Below are 19753 nucleotides of genomic sequence, written 5' to 3' on the forward strand. Positions count from 1 at the left end.
ATGGCCGAGCAGCTGCACACAAGCTTAAGATCATCATGCGCAATGCCAAGCGTCGGCAGAGTGATGTAAAGTTTGCTGCTATTGGACTCTGTAGCAGTGGAAACGCATTCTCCGGAGTGATGAATCACGCTTCACCATCTGGCAGTCCGACGGACAAATCTGGGTCTGCCCAAATGCATAGTGCCAACTGTAAAGTTTGGTGGAGGAGGAATAATGGTCTGGGGGTGTTTTTCATGGTTTGGGCTAGACCCCTTAGTTCCAGTGAAGGGAAATCTTAATGCTACAGCATACAACGACATTCTAGACGATTCTATCCTTCTAACTTTGGGGAAAAAGTTTGGGGAAAGTCCTTTCCTGTTTCAACATGACAACGCCTCCGTGCACAGAGCGAGGTCCAAACATAAATGGTTTGTCAAGATCGGTGTGGAAAAACTTGACTGGCCTGCACAGAGCCCTGACCTCAACCCCATCGAACACCTTTGGGATGAATTGGAACACCGACTGCAAGCCAGGCCTAATCAGGGCCCAACCTCACTAATGCTCTTGTGGCTGAATTGAAGCAAGTTCCTGCAGCAATGTTCCAACATCTAGTGGAAAGCCTTCCCAGAAGAGTGGAGGCTGTTATAGCAGCAAAGGGGGGACCAACTCCATTTTAATGCCCATGATTTTGGAATGACATGTTTGACGAGCAGGTGTCCACAGCAGGTAGTAGTTGCCAAAGCTACCAAAGAGCTAAATGAGATTGTCTTTTAATAAGCCTCTCTTTCCTTCCTCCAACAACTCCGCAGAACAACTCCGCAGAACAACTCCGCAGAACAACTCCGCAGGACAACTCCGCAGGACAACTCCGCAGAACAACTCCGCAGGACAACTCCGCAGGACAACTCCACAGGACAACTCCGCAGAACAACTCGGCAGAACCGTCTTTGTTTGAGCAGTCAGCTCACACACCAAGTAGGCCACTGGGAAGACAGGCAGCACTTAAGGTAGATGGCCTTAGCTAGCAAAAAGACGTACTAGTCAACATATTATCACTCCTGGAGATATCAGGAGTCCTGTAGCTATAGAATGAAGCTACGTGCAGAGTAAAGAACGGCGGTCAATTGGTTTGAGTCATATTGACGTGAAGTGTAACTGTAATTGTACTGGAGGCCTCGGATAATAAAAGCCAGACATTCTTTCTCCACCGTTGAATAGTTCTTCTCTCTTGGAAGTAACTTTCTGCTTAGGTAGAGAATGGGATGTTCTTCACCGTCATGTGCCTGGGTGAGGACAGCACCCAGACCCACCTCCGAAGCATCCGCTTGGACAATGAATTCCTTCTTGAAGTCTGGTGCCACCAGGATCGGACTGGAGCAGAGTGCTCGCTTCAGGTTGAGGAAAGCCGCCTCCGCCGCAGGGTTCCACTTCACCATTCGTGAGTGGCGTTTGGTCGTCAGCTCCGTCAACGGTGCAGCTATGGTAGCAAAATCTTCAATAAAGCGTCTATAGTAGCCAGCGAGGCCCAAAAATGACCTTACTTGCTTCTTGGTGATGGGCTGCGGCCAGTCCTGTATGGCCCGCAGTTTGGCTTCCTGTGGTTTGACCAACCCCCGCCCAATGGTGTACCCCAGGTAGTTTGTCTCACTGAAGGCCAGCTTGCACTTCTTCGGGTTTGCCGTGAGCCCTGCTTCCCTGAGCGAATCCAGCACCGCTTTTACCCGGGGTATGTGGCTGGCCCAATCCGGACTTTGTATAACAACATCATCCAAATAAGCCGCTGCGTACCTCTTGTGGGGCGCAAGGACTCGATCCATCAGGCGTTGGAACGTGGCAGGTGCCCCGTGGAGACCAAACGGAAGTCGGGTATACTGGTAGAGCCCCTCCGGGGTGGCAAAGGCTGTCTTCTCCTTGGACGCCGGGGTCAGGGGCACCTGCCAGTAGCCTTTTGTGAGATCAAGAGTGGTTAGGAAACGAGCATGCCCCAAGGAGTCTATTAAATCATCGACACGAGGCATTGGGTATGCATCAAATTCAGACACTTCATTCAACTTTCGATAGTCATTACAAAATCGTACTGAACCGTCTGGCTTGGGAACTAGTACGATGGGACTTGCCCAGGCACTGTGGGACTCTTCGATTACTCCCAACTCCAGCATCTTCCTTACCTCCTTCTGTATAACCACTTTACGAGCCTCTGGCACGCGGTACGGGCGCTGGTTTACCGTTCGGCCAGGCATGGTGCGGATCTCATGTTGGACCACCTCTGTGTGACCGGGAAGGGAGGAGAAGACATCCTGGTTCTGCTCCACGAGTTCCAGGGCCATCTGTCGTTGATGTGGGGACAGATTTGGACCCAGCTGAACCTCTTCTCGCGCCGGTTCCTTGGTCTCTGTGGGGGGTAGACAGCTGAACATCGCCTCTCTGGCGTGCCACTTCTTTAAAAGGTTAACATGATAAATCTGCTCAGTTTTTCTTTTATCTGGTTGCCTCACCTTGTAGTTTACTTCTCCCATGCGTTCAATGACCTCATATGGTCCTTGCCAGGTTGCCAGGAATTTACACTCAACGGTTGGCACCAGGACCAGCACTCTGTCCCCCGGCTTAAACTACCTGGGTTGAGCAGATCTGTTGTAGGAGGCTTGCTGTTGCCGCTGACTGGCCTCCAGGTGTTCCCGCATCATGGGATAGATGGCCTTCATTCTCTCCCTCATAGCCCCGACATGGTCGATCAGTGTCCGCTGTTGGCATGGCTGCTCCTCCCAGGCCTCCTTGGCGATGTCGAGCAGTCCTCTGGGTCTGTAGGAAAGCAAGAGCTCAAAGGGTGAAAAACCAGTAGAAGACTGAGGTACCTCTCTCACCGCAAATAATAGGTATGGTAACAGCTGATCCCAGTTGCGCCCATCTTCCCCTACCGCTTTCCGCAGCATGGATTTTAGTGTTTTGTTAAAACGTTCGACTAGGCCATCTGTCTGGGGGTGGTAGACCGAGGTTCTCAGCTGTTTGATTTTCAGTAAAGCACAGAGTTCTTTCATCACCCTGGACATGAATGGAGTCCCTTGGTCCGTCAATATCTCTTTTGGGATTCCCAGACTAGTTGAGAGACGGAACAGCTCCTTGGCGATTTGTCTGGATGTAGCCTTCCTCAGCGGAATGGCCTCCGGGTACCGGGATGCATAGTCCAGAATGACCAGAATGTATTGATGTCCCCTGGAACTTTTCGGTAAGGGCCCGACTATGTCTAATCCAATCCTCTCAAAAGGAGTTTCGATAATGGGCAAGGGAATGAGCGGGTTTCTATATGTGGGCTTTGGCGCAACCTGCTGACACTCAGGGCAACTACGGCAGTAGTTCTCTATCTCTTTGTGTACTCCTGGCCAAAAGAAACGTTGCATGATTCTTTCCTTAGTCTTCTCTACCCCCAAGTGGGCCCCAAGCGGGTGTGTGTGTGCTAGGTTGAGTACTGTGGCCCGATAGGGCTGTGGCACGAGGAGCTGTTCATGCACTTCATCATTTTTCTTGACTATCTGATATACTAACCCCCGGTTTACTGCGAAATGGGGGTAAGTAGGGTTTGTCTTATCACCTAACACTACACCTTCTAATACCTGCACATTTCTTAAGGCATTTGCAAGAGTAGGATCTTGTAATTGAGCCGTACCATACTGGCCTGTGAGAGGGGGAAGCTCTTGGGTGCCTGGGACGTCTTCTTCACTGGAGAACGGAGCACTTTCCTGGGCTGCGTTCTCTTCTCCCGTATCCGGACCAGTCTCTGTGTCGGTCTGGGCACCTGCCATCCCTATCAGAGCCCGGGCGGGAGTGAGTAATTCGGAGGATTGCACCGGAGCCTTCCCAGGATGAGTCTTGCCTCTCCGTTTCCGAGGTACTCGGGTTATCCTCTCCTGAGACTCTCTCCAGAGTGGGTAAAAGGCTGGGCAGTCTCGTCCAATTAGGACAGGGACGGGGAGGGAATCAACCACCCCCGCCGTCGTGTGTATGGTTCCCCGTGTGCTGGTCATTGTAAGTTCAGTAATGGGGTATTCTCTGGTGTCTCCATGGACACAGGAAACTGGGAGGACTTTCCCCGGGGTCAGACACGTTGGGCCCACCAAATCCTTACGCACCAGGGTGGCCCGGCTACCAGAATCTAGTAAGGCCTCCACATCATGGTGATTCACAGTTACCGGGCAGGTGGGGGGTCGATCTGGGCCGCCATCTACGACTCCCAAGAGCGAGGCAAAACGGTGTGTGGGTGCTGAGCTGGAGGACTCCGCAGTGGGCATAGGTTCATCGGCTGGTTTCCCACACTGCCAGGAGATATGTCCCATCTCCCCACACCGGTAACACTGTCGAGTTTCCCCCTCCTGGTGTACTCTTCTTGGACCCGCCGGGTTTCTGGCTCCCCCTGGAGCCGGGATAAGTCCTGACGTGGCTGGGTTCGAGACCTTGGGGTCCTTTGGACGGGTTCTTCCCATTTGTGGTGGGGGCGCACTCCTGGGGTCTTTTCGGGAAGCATTCAGCATCTCCGCTGTGGCCTGGTACTTTTCCACAGCTTCCACGGTCAGATCAGCCGTGGTCAAGGCCTGTTGACTGATGAACCGTTTTGCCTCATAAGGCAGGGCGCGTAGGTAACGATCCACCACAACGGCCTCCACCACCGCCGCTGCTGTATTCCTCTGCGGATCCAGCCATTTCCTTGCGATTCGGACAAGTTCATGCATCTGCGCCCGAGGAGGCTGGTCTGGTTGGAAGGTCCAGCTGTGAAAGCGCTGGGCCATACCAAACTTTGTGAGTCCATATCTGCTGAGGATCTCAGACTTCAGGGCATCATAGTCAGTAACCTGGTCAGGGCCCAGGTCCCGGACAGCATTCAGCGATTCCCCGGTTAGGAAGGGGGCTAACAGACCAACCCACTGTTGCTTGGGCCAGGCTTCCCTAGTGGCCGTGGCCTCAAATGCATGCAGGTATGCCTCAATGTCATCGGTAGCTCCCATCTTAGATATAAAGTCACTTGCCTTTATTGGGCGGGTATTTTGGACAACCCTCTGTCTCTGCAACTGCAATTCCTCTGCCTTCAGAAGGTTGGCTTTCTTTTGCTCCTCCAAGAGAGCCACGTTTGCTTGCATCTGGGCTTGCTGGCCAGCAACAAGGGCTTTCAATATGTCCTCCATTTCAGTCGGCGGGGAGCCTACGGCCAACTTGGAAAACTGGGTGATCAAACCTTCGGTATCCTCCTCTGACATGCACTATTAACGCTTGAGCTGCCCGTGTTCTCCACCATCTGTGACATCACGAGAGGCTACACAGCTTTCAGCGGGATTGCTCAAGTAGTGCAAGGAGACAAGGTTCAAACAAAACAAGGATTTTATTATAGGTCTTGGGAAATTAACGAAAATATAACAACATTCTGTTCTCTTGTGGCTCTTTAAGGGTTAACAGTTCAGGGATGTCTCTTCCACATCCAAAATCATAATTCTCACTCGCTCAGATAACTTTTCCCCAGCCTTACTGTAGTCCACGTTGCAGCTAGTGGCCAACCCAGCAAAAGTCCTTCCAAATGTCTCTCACGTATTTCCACAGGCGAATATATCCAAAGGTGAGTATTTCCCAAAGGTAAGTATCTCCAAATCCTTATATTCCTCATGGAAGTGGACGTGCAGCACTCTTGTCCTCCAGAGAGCCCAGGTTGGAGACTGTGTTTCTTCACCCCCCACACACCCTCTCAGTGTGTCTCTTCCCTTCCAAAACCTTCAGCTCATCAGCTCCTGATTTGTTTCAGCTGCGTGGGAAGATTGGCCATAGAGGGGTGGAGTTCCCGACCATACCAGCAGATGGAGCCATAGCTGTCTGGGTTTGCAGCCATCTCAGGGGGATGTAACGTCCCTCCAGGACACAGCCTCTCGTGACATCACAGTATATTTTTGTACTTTATTTTTACATGGGCTTACTGTACACAAGTGGCAAACGCATAAGATTTCTGTTTGTTTTTACAAGTGCTACATGTAAATGCACAAGATTTCTGTTTTGTCTTTTTGTACAAGTGCTAAATGCACAGGTTTTTTTTGTTTTGCAACATGCATTTAGCCCACAGTGAACAATAAACATTTATTTCTCCAGCTTCATGTCCTGAGCATTGTGTTTTCTATTTTTCTACGTAGTGATTAGTGACTGTTCAGCAGTGTTTTTTATTTTGATTGACTCGGGGCACGATTTGACAACATAGTTCAGTTTTGAGCACAGATTGAACTGTTTTGAGGTGAAAGTTTGGTTTTGCAAGAAGAGTCTGAGGTTTTGTGAATGTAGCTTGAAAATTGGGTTTTGTGTTCACAGTTAAGAGAAAAGGAGAGCAGCTTTCAAGAAATGTGTCTTAGCAATCGAGAAAAACTGTAATAAGGGGGAGGGTGACAAGCTTGGGAAACCCTCACCCTCCTCCACCCCTTTGTAAAAACCACCATGCCACATACTGACAGGTAGCTGACCTTTTCTGAGCTAGCAACCGATTGAAAGTGGCATGGTGTTATTTAACCCATAAGAGTCTAATCCCTGTCCAAGCCGGGGGACGGGGGGATTAATAAGCTATATGGAATTGTTTTAAGAAGGTCATACCAATGAGTATTTTGCTATTTGATTTGTAATTTTAAGACCCCTTAAAGTCTCCCCAAAAAAAAAAATATATATATATACAAAAACAAACAATATACTTTTTTTTACTTGGGCTTACTAATATTAGCCTATAGAAACACATTGAAAAGATTCACTATATGGAGTCCCCCCCCAAAAAAAAATCTAAAGGAACTTTGTTCTGAAGTGTCTGTCCTATATCTGAGAGATATAAGAAAGATCAGGAAACTTTTTTTATTTAAATTTTTTACATGCATTGAACCCCTTCTTTTTCTCACTAAACAGTCTCCATATATACTACCATGAATTTCTTTGACTGTTACCGGGGGACCTTCTGATACTGTTACTTCAGAGGCCTGGGGGCGTCCTAGAGCAAAACAACCGACGTGTTCGTGAGTGTCTCACCTTTACACATATTAGCCCAAACTATTCGGAACGCTGCAGACAGAAGTTGGCAGATCGCCGGTACCGACTTCAGACGAGTCCCAAGACACTTTGTGGGGGTCGTAGATCAACACGGAGAACACCGTGAGTCTCATCTTTCCACAGACGGATTCGTAGGCCAAACCGTTCGTACGCTACGGACGATTTTGTGAGCAGGACCAATTTTTTCCGGGATGTCTCATGGTCTGACAACCTTCCACCGCAGATGTGGAAGTGTTACATAGGCGGATGTGGTATATTGAGATGCATCCAATGTAAAAAAAATAAATAAAAAAAGATATCTCTATACATTGGCGGATGTTTATGGGGATGTTTTTTTATGATACGGGGGCGCGGACATCGACCTTAGAGGGTTTTAACAGAACCTGCAACACACACAGACCTTTTCTGAATTCAAGACCTGATCGAAAGTGGCATGGTGGTATTTAACAGAGCCGGGGGAGGTGGCAGGGAGGACCTGACATACACAGACAGACAGACACGCACTCACACACAAACACATCAAGCTACACCCTATTATAAGCCTAATATCCCTTTGTTTGTGGGAATTTGCTTTGCCTGATTACAACGTATTTCGACTTTAATCCATTTTAGCAGGATTGAGTTGGTAATAAAGGTCGCTAAAGGTTTAATTAAAGGTTTCCACTTAATGATCGTAGATCTACATGCGTGTGGGTGGAGTCTGATTGTTTGGAGCAACATGCATCTTTTTGTAACATGACTCCCTCGTCGGTCGATGTGTTCTCCCTCTCTCCCTGTCTCTCTATAACTATCTGCCTTCTCCCTCTCTCCCTCTCTCTCTATCTCTCTGCCTTCTCCCTCTCTCCCTGTCTCTCTCTATCTCTCTGCCTTCTCCCTCTCCCTGTCTCTCTATAACTATCTGCCTTCTCCCTCTCTCCCTCTCTCTCTCTATCTCTCTGCCTTCTCCCTCTCTCGCTTTCTCTCTCTACCTCTCTGCCTTCTCCCTCTCCCCCTTTTCTGTTTCTCTCCATCCACTTTTATCTCAACTCCCAACTCTCAACCCCTCGGGTTTCTCTCTTTCCCCCTCCTCTCTCTCCTTCTCCCTCTATCTCTCATCAGTCCCTCTGCCCCTTCTCTCGTACGCCCAAACTGTAGTCCCCCTCTCCCATTTAGAATACATTATTATGGCAGAAAGCAGCGCTCGTGGTTGCCTTGACACCAAATGCTATTGTTCTTGGCAAACTCAGATCAACACATGGAGAAGAGTGTGGGAAGGAAGAGAGAGCAAGAGAGAAGGTAGAGAGCGAGAGAGAAGGTAGAGAGAGCAAGAGAGAAGGTAGAGAGCAAGAGAGAAGGAAGAGAGAGCAAGAGAGAAGGTAGAGAGCAAGAGAGAAGGTAGAGAGAGCAAGAGAGAAGGTAGAGAGAGCAAGAGAGAAGGTAGAGAGCAAGAGAGAGAGAGATGTGGGGGGAGAGAGGTGGAGAGAGAGAAATAGAGGGAGAGAGAGAACATGGAGACAGCGATGGGGATAGAGGGAGAAAATATATAGAATGGAGAGAGAGAGAGAGAGAGAGAGAGAGAGAGAGAGAGAGAGAGAGAGAGAGAGAGAGAGAGAGAGAGAGAGAGAGAGAGAGAGAGAGAGAGAGAGAGAGAGAGAGAGAGAGAGAGAGAGAGAGAGAGAGAGAGAGAGAGAGAGAGAGAGAGAGAGAGAGAGAGAGAGAGAGTGAGTTGAAGCCAACATGCTGTTCTTGGCAAACACAAATGTTAAACAAACGTTGGAAAAAACACAAAGAGTGCAAGAGAGGCGAGACCTTAGAGGAGGTTTTCAAACACACTAATGATTTAATAAACAGGTTGGAGAGTCGTTGGGCAATCTGACAGGTTTTCAAACACACTAATGATTTAATAAACAGGTTGGGGTCATTGGGCAGACTATCTCACACTATACACCCTGAGTCCCAAATGTCACCATATTAACTTTATAGTTCACTACTTTTGACAAGAGTAGTGTACTATATAGGGAATAGGGTGCCATTCTCTGGTCTAAAGTAGTGCACTATAGAGGGAATAGGGTGCCATTTGGGACGCACCCTCAGTAGATACTCTGGCTGCTCTCCTAGCAACAGCAGGGCCATTAGCTACAATACCTCGGCCTCTTCTGGTCTCATCTGAGAGGATGAACAGATGTGATTGGTATTTCATGTACTTCATTTCAACAAGTATCTCTATGGACCTGGTGCTGTAATCCTGGCGCCGACCAAGTTGGCGGCCTCGCGACTAGCTCTTAGGAAACGTTGCAGTATTTTGTTATTTTATGTATAATTTTTTACATTATTAGCTCAGAAATGGTTTTGTATCATTTCATACAGCCGGGGGAAACTATTGGATATCAGAGCGGCGGTAACTCACCAGCATTACGACCAGGAATACGACTTTCCCGAAGCAGATCCTTTGTTTGCTCTCCCCAGGGCAACTGAACTGATTCCAGCGGCTGACCCAAAACATCAACATGGAGGAGAGGCACTCGGAGCGGCCTGCTGGTTCGACTTAGGAGGCGCGCACACCACCCACCGCTTCCAAGTATCCTACTCGCTAATGTTCAGTCTCTAGTTAACAAGCTTGACGAACTCCGGGCAAGGATTTCTTTCCAGAGAGACATCAAGGCCTGTAACATACTCTGTTTCACGGAAACATGGCTCTCTTGGGATATTCTGTCGAAATCGGTCCAGCCAGAGGGGTTCTCTGTTCATCGCGCAGACAGGAATAAATATCTCTCCGGGAAGAAGAAGGGCGGAGGTGTGTGTTTCATGATTAACGACTCATGGTGTAATTGTAGTAACATACAGGAACTCGAGTCCTTTTGTTCACCCGACCTAGAATATCTCACAATCAAATGTTGACCGTATTATCTCCCAAGATAATTTTCTTTGTTTATAGTCACGGCCGTGTATATCCCCCATCAAGCCGATACCACGACAGCCCTCAAAGAACTTCACTGGACTTTATGCAAACTGGAAACCACATATTCTGAGGCTGCATTTATTGTAGCCGGGGAATTTAACAAAGCAAATTTGAGGACTAGGCTGCCGAAGTTCTATCAACATATCGACTGTTGTACTCACACTGCCAAAATCCTTGACCATTGCTAATCGAACTTCCGGGATAGTTATAAGGCCCTCCCCCGCCCTCCTTTCGGCAAATCTGACCACGACTCTATTTTGCTCCTCCCTTCCTATAGGCAGAAACTCAAACAGGAAATACCCGTGCTAAGGACTATTCAACGCTGGTCTGACCAATCGAAATCCACGCTTCAAGATTGTTTTGATCACGTGGACTAGGATATGTTCCGGGTGGCTTCCGAAAATAATTTAGACGAATACACTGAAACGGTGACTGAGTTTATGAGGAAATGTATAGGTGATGTTGTGCCCACTGTGACTATTAAAACCTTCCCTAACCAGAAACCGTGGATAGATGGCAGCATTCGCTCCAATCTGAAAGTGCGAACCACCACATTCAACCGTGGCAAGGTGACTGGGAATATGGCAGAATACAAACAGTGTAGCTACTCACTCCGCAAGGCAATTAAACTGGCAAAACATCAGTATAGAGACGAAGTGGAGTCGCAATTCAACGGCTCAGACACGAGACGTATGTGGCAGGGTCTACAGACAATCACGGACTACAAAAGGAAAACCAGCCACGTCGCCAACACTGACTTCTAGCTTCCAGACAAGCTAAACACCTTCCTTGCCTGCTTTGAGGATAACACAGTGCCACTGACGAGGCCCACTACCAAGGACTGTGGCCTCTCCTTCTCCATGGCCGACGTGACGAGACCAGCTGGCTGGTGTGTTTATGGACATATTCAATCTCTCCCTATCCCAGTCTGCTGTTCCCACATGCTTCAAGGTGGCCACCATTGTTCCTGTACCGAAGAAAGCAAAGGTAACTGAACTAAATGACTATCACCCTGTAGCACTCACCTCTGTCATCATGAAGTGCTTTGAGAGACTAGTCAAGGATCAAATCACCTCTACCTTACCTGTCACCCTAGACCCACTTCAATTTGCTTACCGCCCCAATACATCCACAGACGATGCAATCGCCATCACACTGCGCACTGCCCTATCCCATCTGGACAAGAGGAATACCTAAGAGAGAATGATGTTCGTTGACTTTAGCTTAGCATTCAACCCCATAGTACCCTCAAAGCTCATCATCAAATTCGAGGCCCTGGGTCTGAACCTCGCCCTGTGCAACTGGGTCCTGGAATTCCTGACGGGCCGCCCCCAGGTGGTGAAGGTAGGAAACAACATCTCCACTTCGCTGATCCTCAACACTAGGGCCCCACAAGGGTGTGAGCTCAGCCCCCTCCTGTACTCTCTGTTCACCCATGACTGGGTGGCCATGCATGCCTCCAACTCAATCATCAAGTTTGCAGGCGACACAACAGACTTCAGGAAACAGCAGAGGGTGCACCCCCCTATCGACGGGACTGCAGTGGAGAAGGTGGAAAGCTTCAAGTTCCTTGGCGTACACATCACCGACAAACTCAAATGGTCCACGCAGACAGTGTGGTGAAGAAGGCTCAACAGAGCCTCTTCAACCTCAGGAGGCTGAAGAAATTCGGCTTGGCACCTAAAACCCTCACAAAACTTTTACAGATGCACAATTGAGAGCATCCTGTCGTGCTGTTTCACAGCCTGGTACGGCAACTGCACCGCCCGCAAACGCAGGGCTCTCCAGAGGGTGGTGCGGTCTGCCGAACACATTATCGGGGGCAAACTACCCGCCCTCCAAGACACATACAGCACCCGATGTCACAGGAAGGCCAAAAAGATAATCAAGGACATCAACCACCCGAGTAACTGCGTGTTAATCCCGCTATCATCCAGAAGGCGAGCTCAGTATAGGTGCATCAAAGCTGGGACAGAGAGAATGAAAAATAGCTTCTATCTCAAGGCCATCAGACTATTAAATAGCCATCACTAGCACATTAGAGGCTGCTGCTGCCTATTGAAATCACTGGCCACTTTAAGAAATGGAACACTAGTCACTTGAATAATGTTTACAGTCACTTTAATTACGTTTACATATATTGCACTAATCATCTCATTATATTCCATAATATTCTACTGTATCTTAGTCCATGCCGCTCTGTCATTGCTTGTCCATATATGTACAATGAGGGGAAAAAAGTATTTGATCCCCTGCTGATTTTGTACGTTTGCCCACTGACAAAGACATGATCAGTCTATCATTTTAATGGTAGGTTTATTTGAACAGTGAGAGACAGAATAACAACAATAAAATCCAGAAAAATGCATGTCAAAAATGTTATAAATTGTTTTGCATTTTAATGAGGGAAATAAGTATTTGACCCCTTTGCAAAACATTACTTAGTACTTGGTGGCAAAAACCCTTGTTGGCAATCAGAGGTCAGACGTTTCTTGTAGTTGGCTACATCTCAGGAGGGATTTTGTCCCACTCCTCTTTGCAGATATTCTCCAAGTCATTAAGGTTTTTAGGCTGACGTTTAGCAACTTGAACCTTCAGCTCCCTCCACAGATTTTCTATGGGATTAATTTCTGGAGACTGGCTAGGCCACTCCAGGACCTTAATGTGCTTCTTCTTGAGCCACTCCTTTGTTGCCTCGGCCGTGTGTTTTGGGTCTTTGTAATGCTGGAATACCCATCCACGACCCATTTTCAATGCCCTGGCTGAGGGAAGGAGGTTTTCACCCAAGATTTGACGGTACATAGCCCCGTCCATCGTATATAATATATATAATGCCATTTAGCAGACGCTTTTATCCAAAGCGACTTACAGTCATGCGTGCATACATTATTTAATTTTTTGTGTATGGGTGGTCCCGGGGATCGAACCCACTACCTTAGCGTTACAAGCGCCGTGCTCTACCAGCTGAGCTACAGAGGATCGTCCCTGTGATGCAGTGAAGTTGTCCTGTCCCCTTAGCAGAAAAACACCCCCAAAGCATAATGTTTCCACCTCCATGTTTGACGGTGGGGATGGTGTTCTTGGGGTCATAGGCAGCATTCCTCCTCCTCCAAACACCGCGAGTTGAGTTGATGCCAAAGAGCTCGATTTTGGTCTCATCTGACGACAACACTTTCACCCAGTTCTCCTCTGAATCATTCAGATGTTCATTGGCAAACTTCAGATGGGCCTGTGTATGTGCTTTCTTGAGCAGGGGGACCTTGCGGGCGCTGCAGGATTTCAGTCCTTCACCGCGTAGTGTGTTACTAATTGTTTTCTTGGTGACTATGGCCTTGAGATCATTGACAAGATCCTCCCGTGTAGTTCTGGGCTGATTCCTCACCGTTTTCATGATCATTGCAATGCCACAAGGTGAGATCTTGCATGGAGCCCCAGGCCGAGGGAGATTGACAGTTATTTTGTGTTTCTTCCATTTGCGAATAATCGCACCAACTGTTGTCACTTTCTCACCAAGCTGCTTGGTGATGGTCTTGTAGCCCATTCCAGCCTTGTGTAGTTCTACAGTCTTGTCCCTGACATCCTTGGAGAGCTCTTTGGTCTTGGCCTTGGTGGAGAGTTTGGAATCTGATTGATTGATTTCTTCTGTGGACAGGTGTCTTTTATACAGGTAACAAACTGAGATTAGAAGCACTCCCTTTAAGAGTGTGCTCCTAATCTCAGCTCGTTACCTGTGTAAAAGACACCTGGGAGCCAGAAATCTTTCTGATTGAGAGGGGGTCAAATACTTATTTCCCTCAATAAAATGCAAAACAAGTTATAACATTTTTGACATGCGTTTTTCTGGATTTTTTTGTTGTTATTCTGTCTCTCGCTGTTCAAATAAACCTACCATTACAATTATAGACTGATCATGTCTTTGTCAGTGGACAAACGTACAAAATCAGCAGGGGATCAAATACATTTTTCCCTCACTGTATATTTTCTTAAATTCCATTCCTTACTAGTTTAGTGTGTATTAGGTATATGTTGTGAAATTGTTAGATATTACTTGTTAGATATTACTGGACTGTCAGAGCTAGAAGCACAAACATTTTGCTACACCCGCTATAACATCTTCTAAACATGTGTATGTGAAAAATAAAATTTGATTTGATTTGAGATCAGGTTATTATATACAAAAAAAAGTATAACAACAGGAATATATAGATACCTCTAGTCTGAGAACTGTCTGAACAGAGGACTGTCTGAAAGTTGTAACTGCTATTTCATGTAGCTACCACATTTGAATAAACAAAAACAAAATTTGATAATATTTTAAATAAAATACAGAAACGTCGGTCTGGTCTGGTCTGACAGGCTCAACAGACGACTGTGTCTCACAGTTAGGATCAGTATTTTATCTTCTATATTTTATTATAATTATTTATATTATTATTTATCTATTTGAACAATAATCGCAGAAGGGACACGTGTTGCTATATAAATAAAACAATGATATAGCTAAACAATATAGCGGTAGCTAAAATAATTATATAGATAAACTTGCCAGTTTGCCTCATTGTGTAAAGTGACGACTTGATTAACGTAATGTAAATATTAGGTTAGGTAATCTAAAATATTAATCTCATTAAAACTGTGAGTTGAAAACTAGTTGTAGGAGATAAGAGCAGAAGAATAAAACAGACATGAGGACATATCAACAGACGTTGTTTTTAAACATGGCTGCTGAGCTGACCGCAGAGCAATGACCCATAGTAACGCTGAAACACAAAAACCTTTTGAACAGATCTATTGAACACTGTGACTGCAATTCATATACATCTAAAACTCCACCCACAACATTGGCTGGTGAAATCAAAACATTCCATTTTGACAGTCACTAAATCATGAATACATTGCATAAAATTACAATAAATCTGTTGATAATGAGAAGATAATATGCGTTCATTAGCGGATTTAGCCGTTTCAGATGAGGGAGGATGTTTTTTTATGAGCATGGCCTTATTTCTATTACAGCATATTGGATGACTGTCCTTCGTATTCCATTCACCCAGTTCAATGTAACATCGATAGGTTTAGGATACTACATGATACTCTAATCTTCCCTATACCCATCATGAGGTTGCTACAACCTAGCCTATGAATGAAAGATTACAACATAGGTGCACACAGGTCGAGAGACACATTTTGATGTGACAGACAGTAGAACATGGACAGACAGTGACAATCAATACCTCCTTGCACACTCTTGCCTGCATCTAGCTGATAGTGGGTTGTAATCATTAGTCCAACAGTTGCAAACAAGAGTTTCTATTGGACAAATTCAGGTATGTTTATCCCCGTTTTGTTCTGTTTGCTTCTGTTTAAGAAACGTTTTTCAACAGAATTGGCTGAATGAATACACCCCTGATCACGCGTAAACGCAGTTCCACTGGCGGTCCCTGGTGGCAATAAATTAGTTAAACCTTACCTTGACTTGGAAGAGTTCCAGTGTTGTGTTGGATAGTCATAGCCAGCTAGCTAACATAGAATCCCTCTGTTTGAGCAGGGTGTTTCAGTAGGCTAAACTAGCTAGCTGCAATTGCTAGCTAAGTAAGTGAAACTGAAAGTGAAAAAATTAAAATGTCTCTCTTCCTTCTCCTTCATTTTGGAATAAATTAATTTGTTCAAAACTGTTCAACTATTTTATTTCTCTCTCTTTGAGTCAACTACTCACCACATGTTATGCACTGCAGTGCTAGCTAGCTGTAGCTTATGCTTTCAGTACTAGATTAATTCTCTGATACTTTGATTGGGTGGACAACATGTCAGTTCATGCTGCAAGAGCTCTGATAGGTTGGAGGACGTCCTCCGGAAGTTGTCATAATTACTGTGTAAGTCTATGAAAGGGGGTGAGAACCATGAGCCTCCTAGGTTTTGTATTGAAGTCAATGTACTCAGAGGAGGACAGAAGCTAGCTAACTAGCTGTCCTCTGGCTACACCATGGTGCAACGATACAGAGTGCTGTTGAGGCTACCGTAGACCTTTTCAGCAAAATAGTGTGTTTTAATCAATTATTTGGTGACATGTGATTATATTTAGCATAGTTTTATCTAAAAAGGATAACTTTATAAATGTTTTGAAAAATATATTTTTATGAAATTCACTGAGGAGCCTCCACTGCTACACAGTATGTAAATGTAGTCCAGTAATTTAATTTAATCTCTGAACAGAGCATCAGACTCTACCAGCAAGAACAATGAGCGAGGAAATATCTACAACTGATTCCAATTCATGGACTGTTAACGCACAGATTTGGTTCTGGGTCCCGAGAGGCTGCGATCTAACCATATTTTTAATAGTGTTGGGTGATTGACTCACAGCAAGTTCAAGTGCAAACAGTTCTAGAATGTATCAACTCAAATGAATTGAAAACTTGAGTTCAATTTGATGAGATGAATCAAAATGTCAAAACACCAAACTAATCCTGGTTTAAATGCTACAATGTACAGTACCAGTCAAAAGATTGGACACACCTACTCATTTAAGGGTTTTTCTTTATTTTTACTATTTTCTACATTGTAGAATAATAGTGAAGACATCAACACTATGAAATAACACATATGAAATCATGTAGTAACCAAAAAAGTGTTAAACAAATCAAAATATATTTAATATTTGACATTCTTCAAATAGCCACCCTTTGCCTTGATGACAGCTTTGCACACTCTTGGCATTATCTTAACCAGCTTCACCTGGAATGCTTTTCCAACAGTCTTCCCACTTATGCTGAGCACTTGTTGACTGCTTTTCCTTCACTCTGACGTCCGACTCATCCCAAACAATCTCAATTGGGTTAAGGTCGGGGGATTGTGGAGGCCAGGTCATCTGATGCAGCACTTCATCACTCTCCTTCTTGGTCAAATAGCCCTTACACAGCCTGGAGGTGTGTTGGGTCATTGGCCTGTTGAAAAACAAATGATAGTCCCACTAAGCCCAAACCAGATGGGATGGCGTATCGTTGCATAATGCTGTGGTAGCCAGGCTGGTTAAGTGTGCCTTGAATTCTAAATAAATCACAGACAGTGTCACCAGCAAAGCACCCCCACACCATAACACCTCCTCCTCCATGCTTTACGGTTGGAACTACACATGCGGAGATCATCCGTTCACTCACACCGCGTCTCACAAAGACATGGCGGTTCGAACCAAAACATCTGAAATTTGGACTCCAGACTAATAACTCTAACTTATCCTCTGCAGCAGAGGTAACTCTGGGTCTTCCATTCCTGTGGCGGTCCTCATGAGAGCCAGTTTCATCATAGCGCTTGATGATTTTTGAACTTGAAGAAACTTTCAAAGTTCTTGAAATGTTCCGTATTGACTGACCTTCATGTTTTAAAGTAATGATGGACTGCCGTTTCTCTTTGCTTATTTGAACAGTTCTTGCCATAATATGGACTTGGTCTTTTACCAAATAGGGCTATTGTCACAACACAACTGATTGGCTCAAACGCATTAAGAAGGAAAGAAATTCCACAAATTAACTTTTAAGAAGGCACACCTGTTATTTGAAATGTATTCCAGTTGACAACCTCATGAAGCTGGTTGAGAGAATGCCAAGCGTGTCCAAAGCTGTCATCAAGGGTGGCTATTTGAAGGATCTCAAATATAAAACTCATATAAAATATATTTAGATTTTTTTAACATATGTGTTATTTCATAGTTGTGATGTCTTCACTATTATTCCACAATGTAAAAAATAGTAAAAATAAAGAAAAACCCTTGAATGAGTAGGTGTGTCCAAGATTTTGACTGGTAGTGTATCTACTCCAATTAATTCATCACTTTATCTGATTGCCTGTGTCAAATGTGATGCGACAACACAAAGCTAATCACAATTTCAATTCCTCTCCTCATCAGGATTAAACTGGGACTGATTTCAGAAAGAGACAGAGAGGTTAGATAATTAATTCAACCAGAAATCACTTCTATAGTGTCCTACATCATCATCACGTCGACAGATCTGTACAGTGCCTTGCGAAAGTATTCACCCCCTTGACATTTTTCCTATTTTGTTGCCTTACAACCTGGAATTGAAATTGATTTTTTGCGGGTTTGTATCATTTGATTTACACAACATGCCTACCACTTTGAAGATGCAAAATATTTTTCATTGTTAAACAAACAAGAAATAAGACATAAAAACAGAAAACTTGAGCAATTACAGGTGCTTGTCTCTTGGGGTATGTCTCTATAAGCTTGGCATATCTAGCCACTGGGATTTCTGCCCATTCTTCGAGGCAAAACTGCTCTAGCTCCTTCAAGTTGGATGGGTTCCGCTGGTGTACAGCAATCTTTAAGTCATACCACATATTCTCAATTGGATTGAGTTCTGGGCTTTGACTAGGCCCTTCCAAGACATTTAAATGTTTCCCCTTAAACCACTTGAGTGTTGCTTTAGCAGTATGCTTATGGTCATTGTCCTGCTGGAATGTGAACCTCCGTCCGAGTCTCAAATCTCTGGAAGACTGAAACAGGTTTCCCTCAAGAATTTCCCTGTATTTAGTGCCATCCATCATTCCTTCAATTCCGACCAGTTTCCCAGTCCCTGCTGATGAAAAACATCCCCACAGCATGATGCAGCCACCACCATGCTTCACTGGGGATGGTGTTCTCGGGGTGATGAGAGGTGCTGGGTTTGTCCAGACATAGCGTTTTCCTTGATGGCAAAAAAGCTCAATTTTAGTCTCATCTGACCAGAGTACCTTCTTCCATATGTTTGGGGAGTTATCCCACATGGCTTTTGGCGAACACCAAATGTGTTTGCTTATTTTTTTCTTAAAGCAATGGCTTTTTTCTGGCCACTCTTCCGTAAAGCCCAGCTCTGTGGAGTGTACGGCTTAATGTGGGCCTATGGACAGACTCTCCTATTTCCACTGTGGAGCTTTGCAGCTCCTTCAGGGTTATCTTTGGTCTCTTTGTTGCCTCTCTGATTAATTCCCTCCTTGCCTTGTCTGTGAGTTTTGGTGGGCGGCCCTCTTTTGGCAGGTTTGTTGTGGTGCCATATTCTTTCCAGTTTTTAATAATGGATTTAATGGTGCTCCGTGGGATGTTCAAAGTTTCTGATATTTTTTTATAACCGAACCGTGATCTGTACTTCTCCACAACTTTGTCCCTGACCTGTTTGGAGAGCTCCTTGGTCTTCATGGTGCCGCTTGCTTGGTGGTGCCCCTTGCTTAGTGGTGTTGTAGGCTCTGGGGCCTTTCAGAACAGGTGTATATATACTGAGATCATGTGACAGATCATGTGACACTTAGATTGCACAAAGGTGGACTTTATTTAACTAATTATGTGACTTCTGAAGGTAATTGGTTGCACCAGATCTTATTTAGGGGCTTCATAGCAAAGGGGGTGAATACAAATGCACGCACCACTTTTCCGTTATTTATTTTTTATAATTGTTTGAAACAAGTTATTTTTTTCATTTCACTTCACCAATTTGGACTATTTTGTGTATGTCCATTACATGAAAATCCAAATAAAAATCAATTTATGTTACAGGTTGTAATGCAACAAAATCTGAAAAACACCAAGGGGGATGAATACTTTTGCAAGACACTGTAAGTCAAAACGGGGACCCGAACTAGCAACCTATCGGCCACCGGGCCAAGCTCCCAACCGCCAGGCCACCAACCATCCAAGATCCCCCCACAGTTCCCGAGAGCTGCCCCTCAACCATCCGAAACCTTTCCCTCCATTCCCCAAGCCCCCCCCCCCCCCACACACACAACGCAAACAAAAAACAA

The 19753-nt window shown here is 45.4% G+C and overlaps 1 protein-coding gene across 1 annotated transcript; it reads left to right on the plus strand.

Annotated features, from left to right (window-relative positions):
* Window positions 1-933: 933 nt before the first annotated feature.
* LOC311116521 (uncharacterized protein) lies at window positions 934-11777 on the plus strand. Its single transcript, XM_084191608.1, has 2 exons — window positions 934-986; window positions 9373-11777. The coding sequence occupies exon 2, from the start codon at window positions 11168-11170 to the stop codon at window positions 11585-11587; it is 420 nt and encodes a 139-aa protein (XP_084047734.1). The 5' UTR covers window positions 934-986; window positions 9373-11167; the 3' UTR covers window positions 11588-11777.
* The last annotated feature ends 7976 nt before the right edge of the window (window positions 11778-19753 follow it).

This window comes from Coregonus lavaretus (assembly GCF_964263955.1).
Source record: "Coregonus lavaretus genome assembly, contig: HAP1_SCAFFOLD_2172, whole genome shotgun sequence".
Taxonomy (NCBI): domain Eukaryota; kingdom Metazoa; phylum Chordata; class Actinopteri; order Salmoniformes; family Salmonidae; genus Coregonus; species Coregonus lavaretus.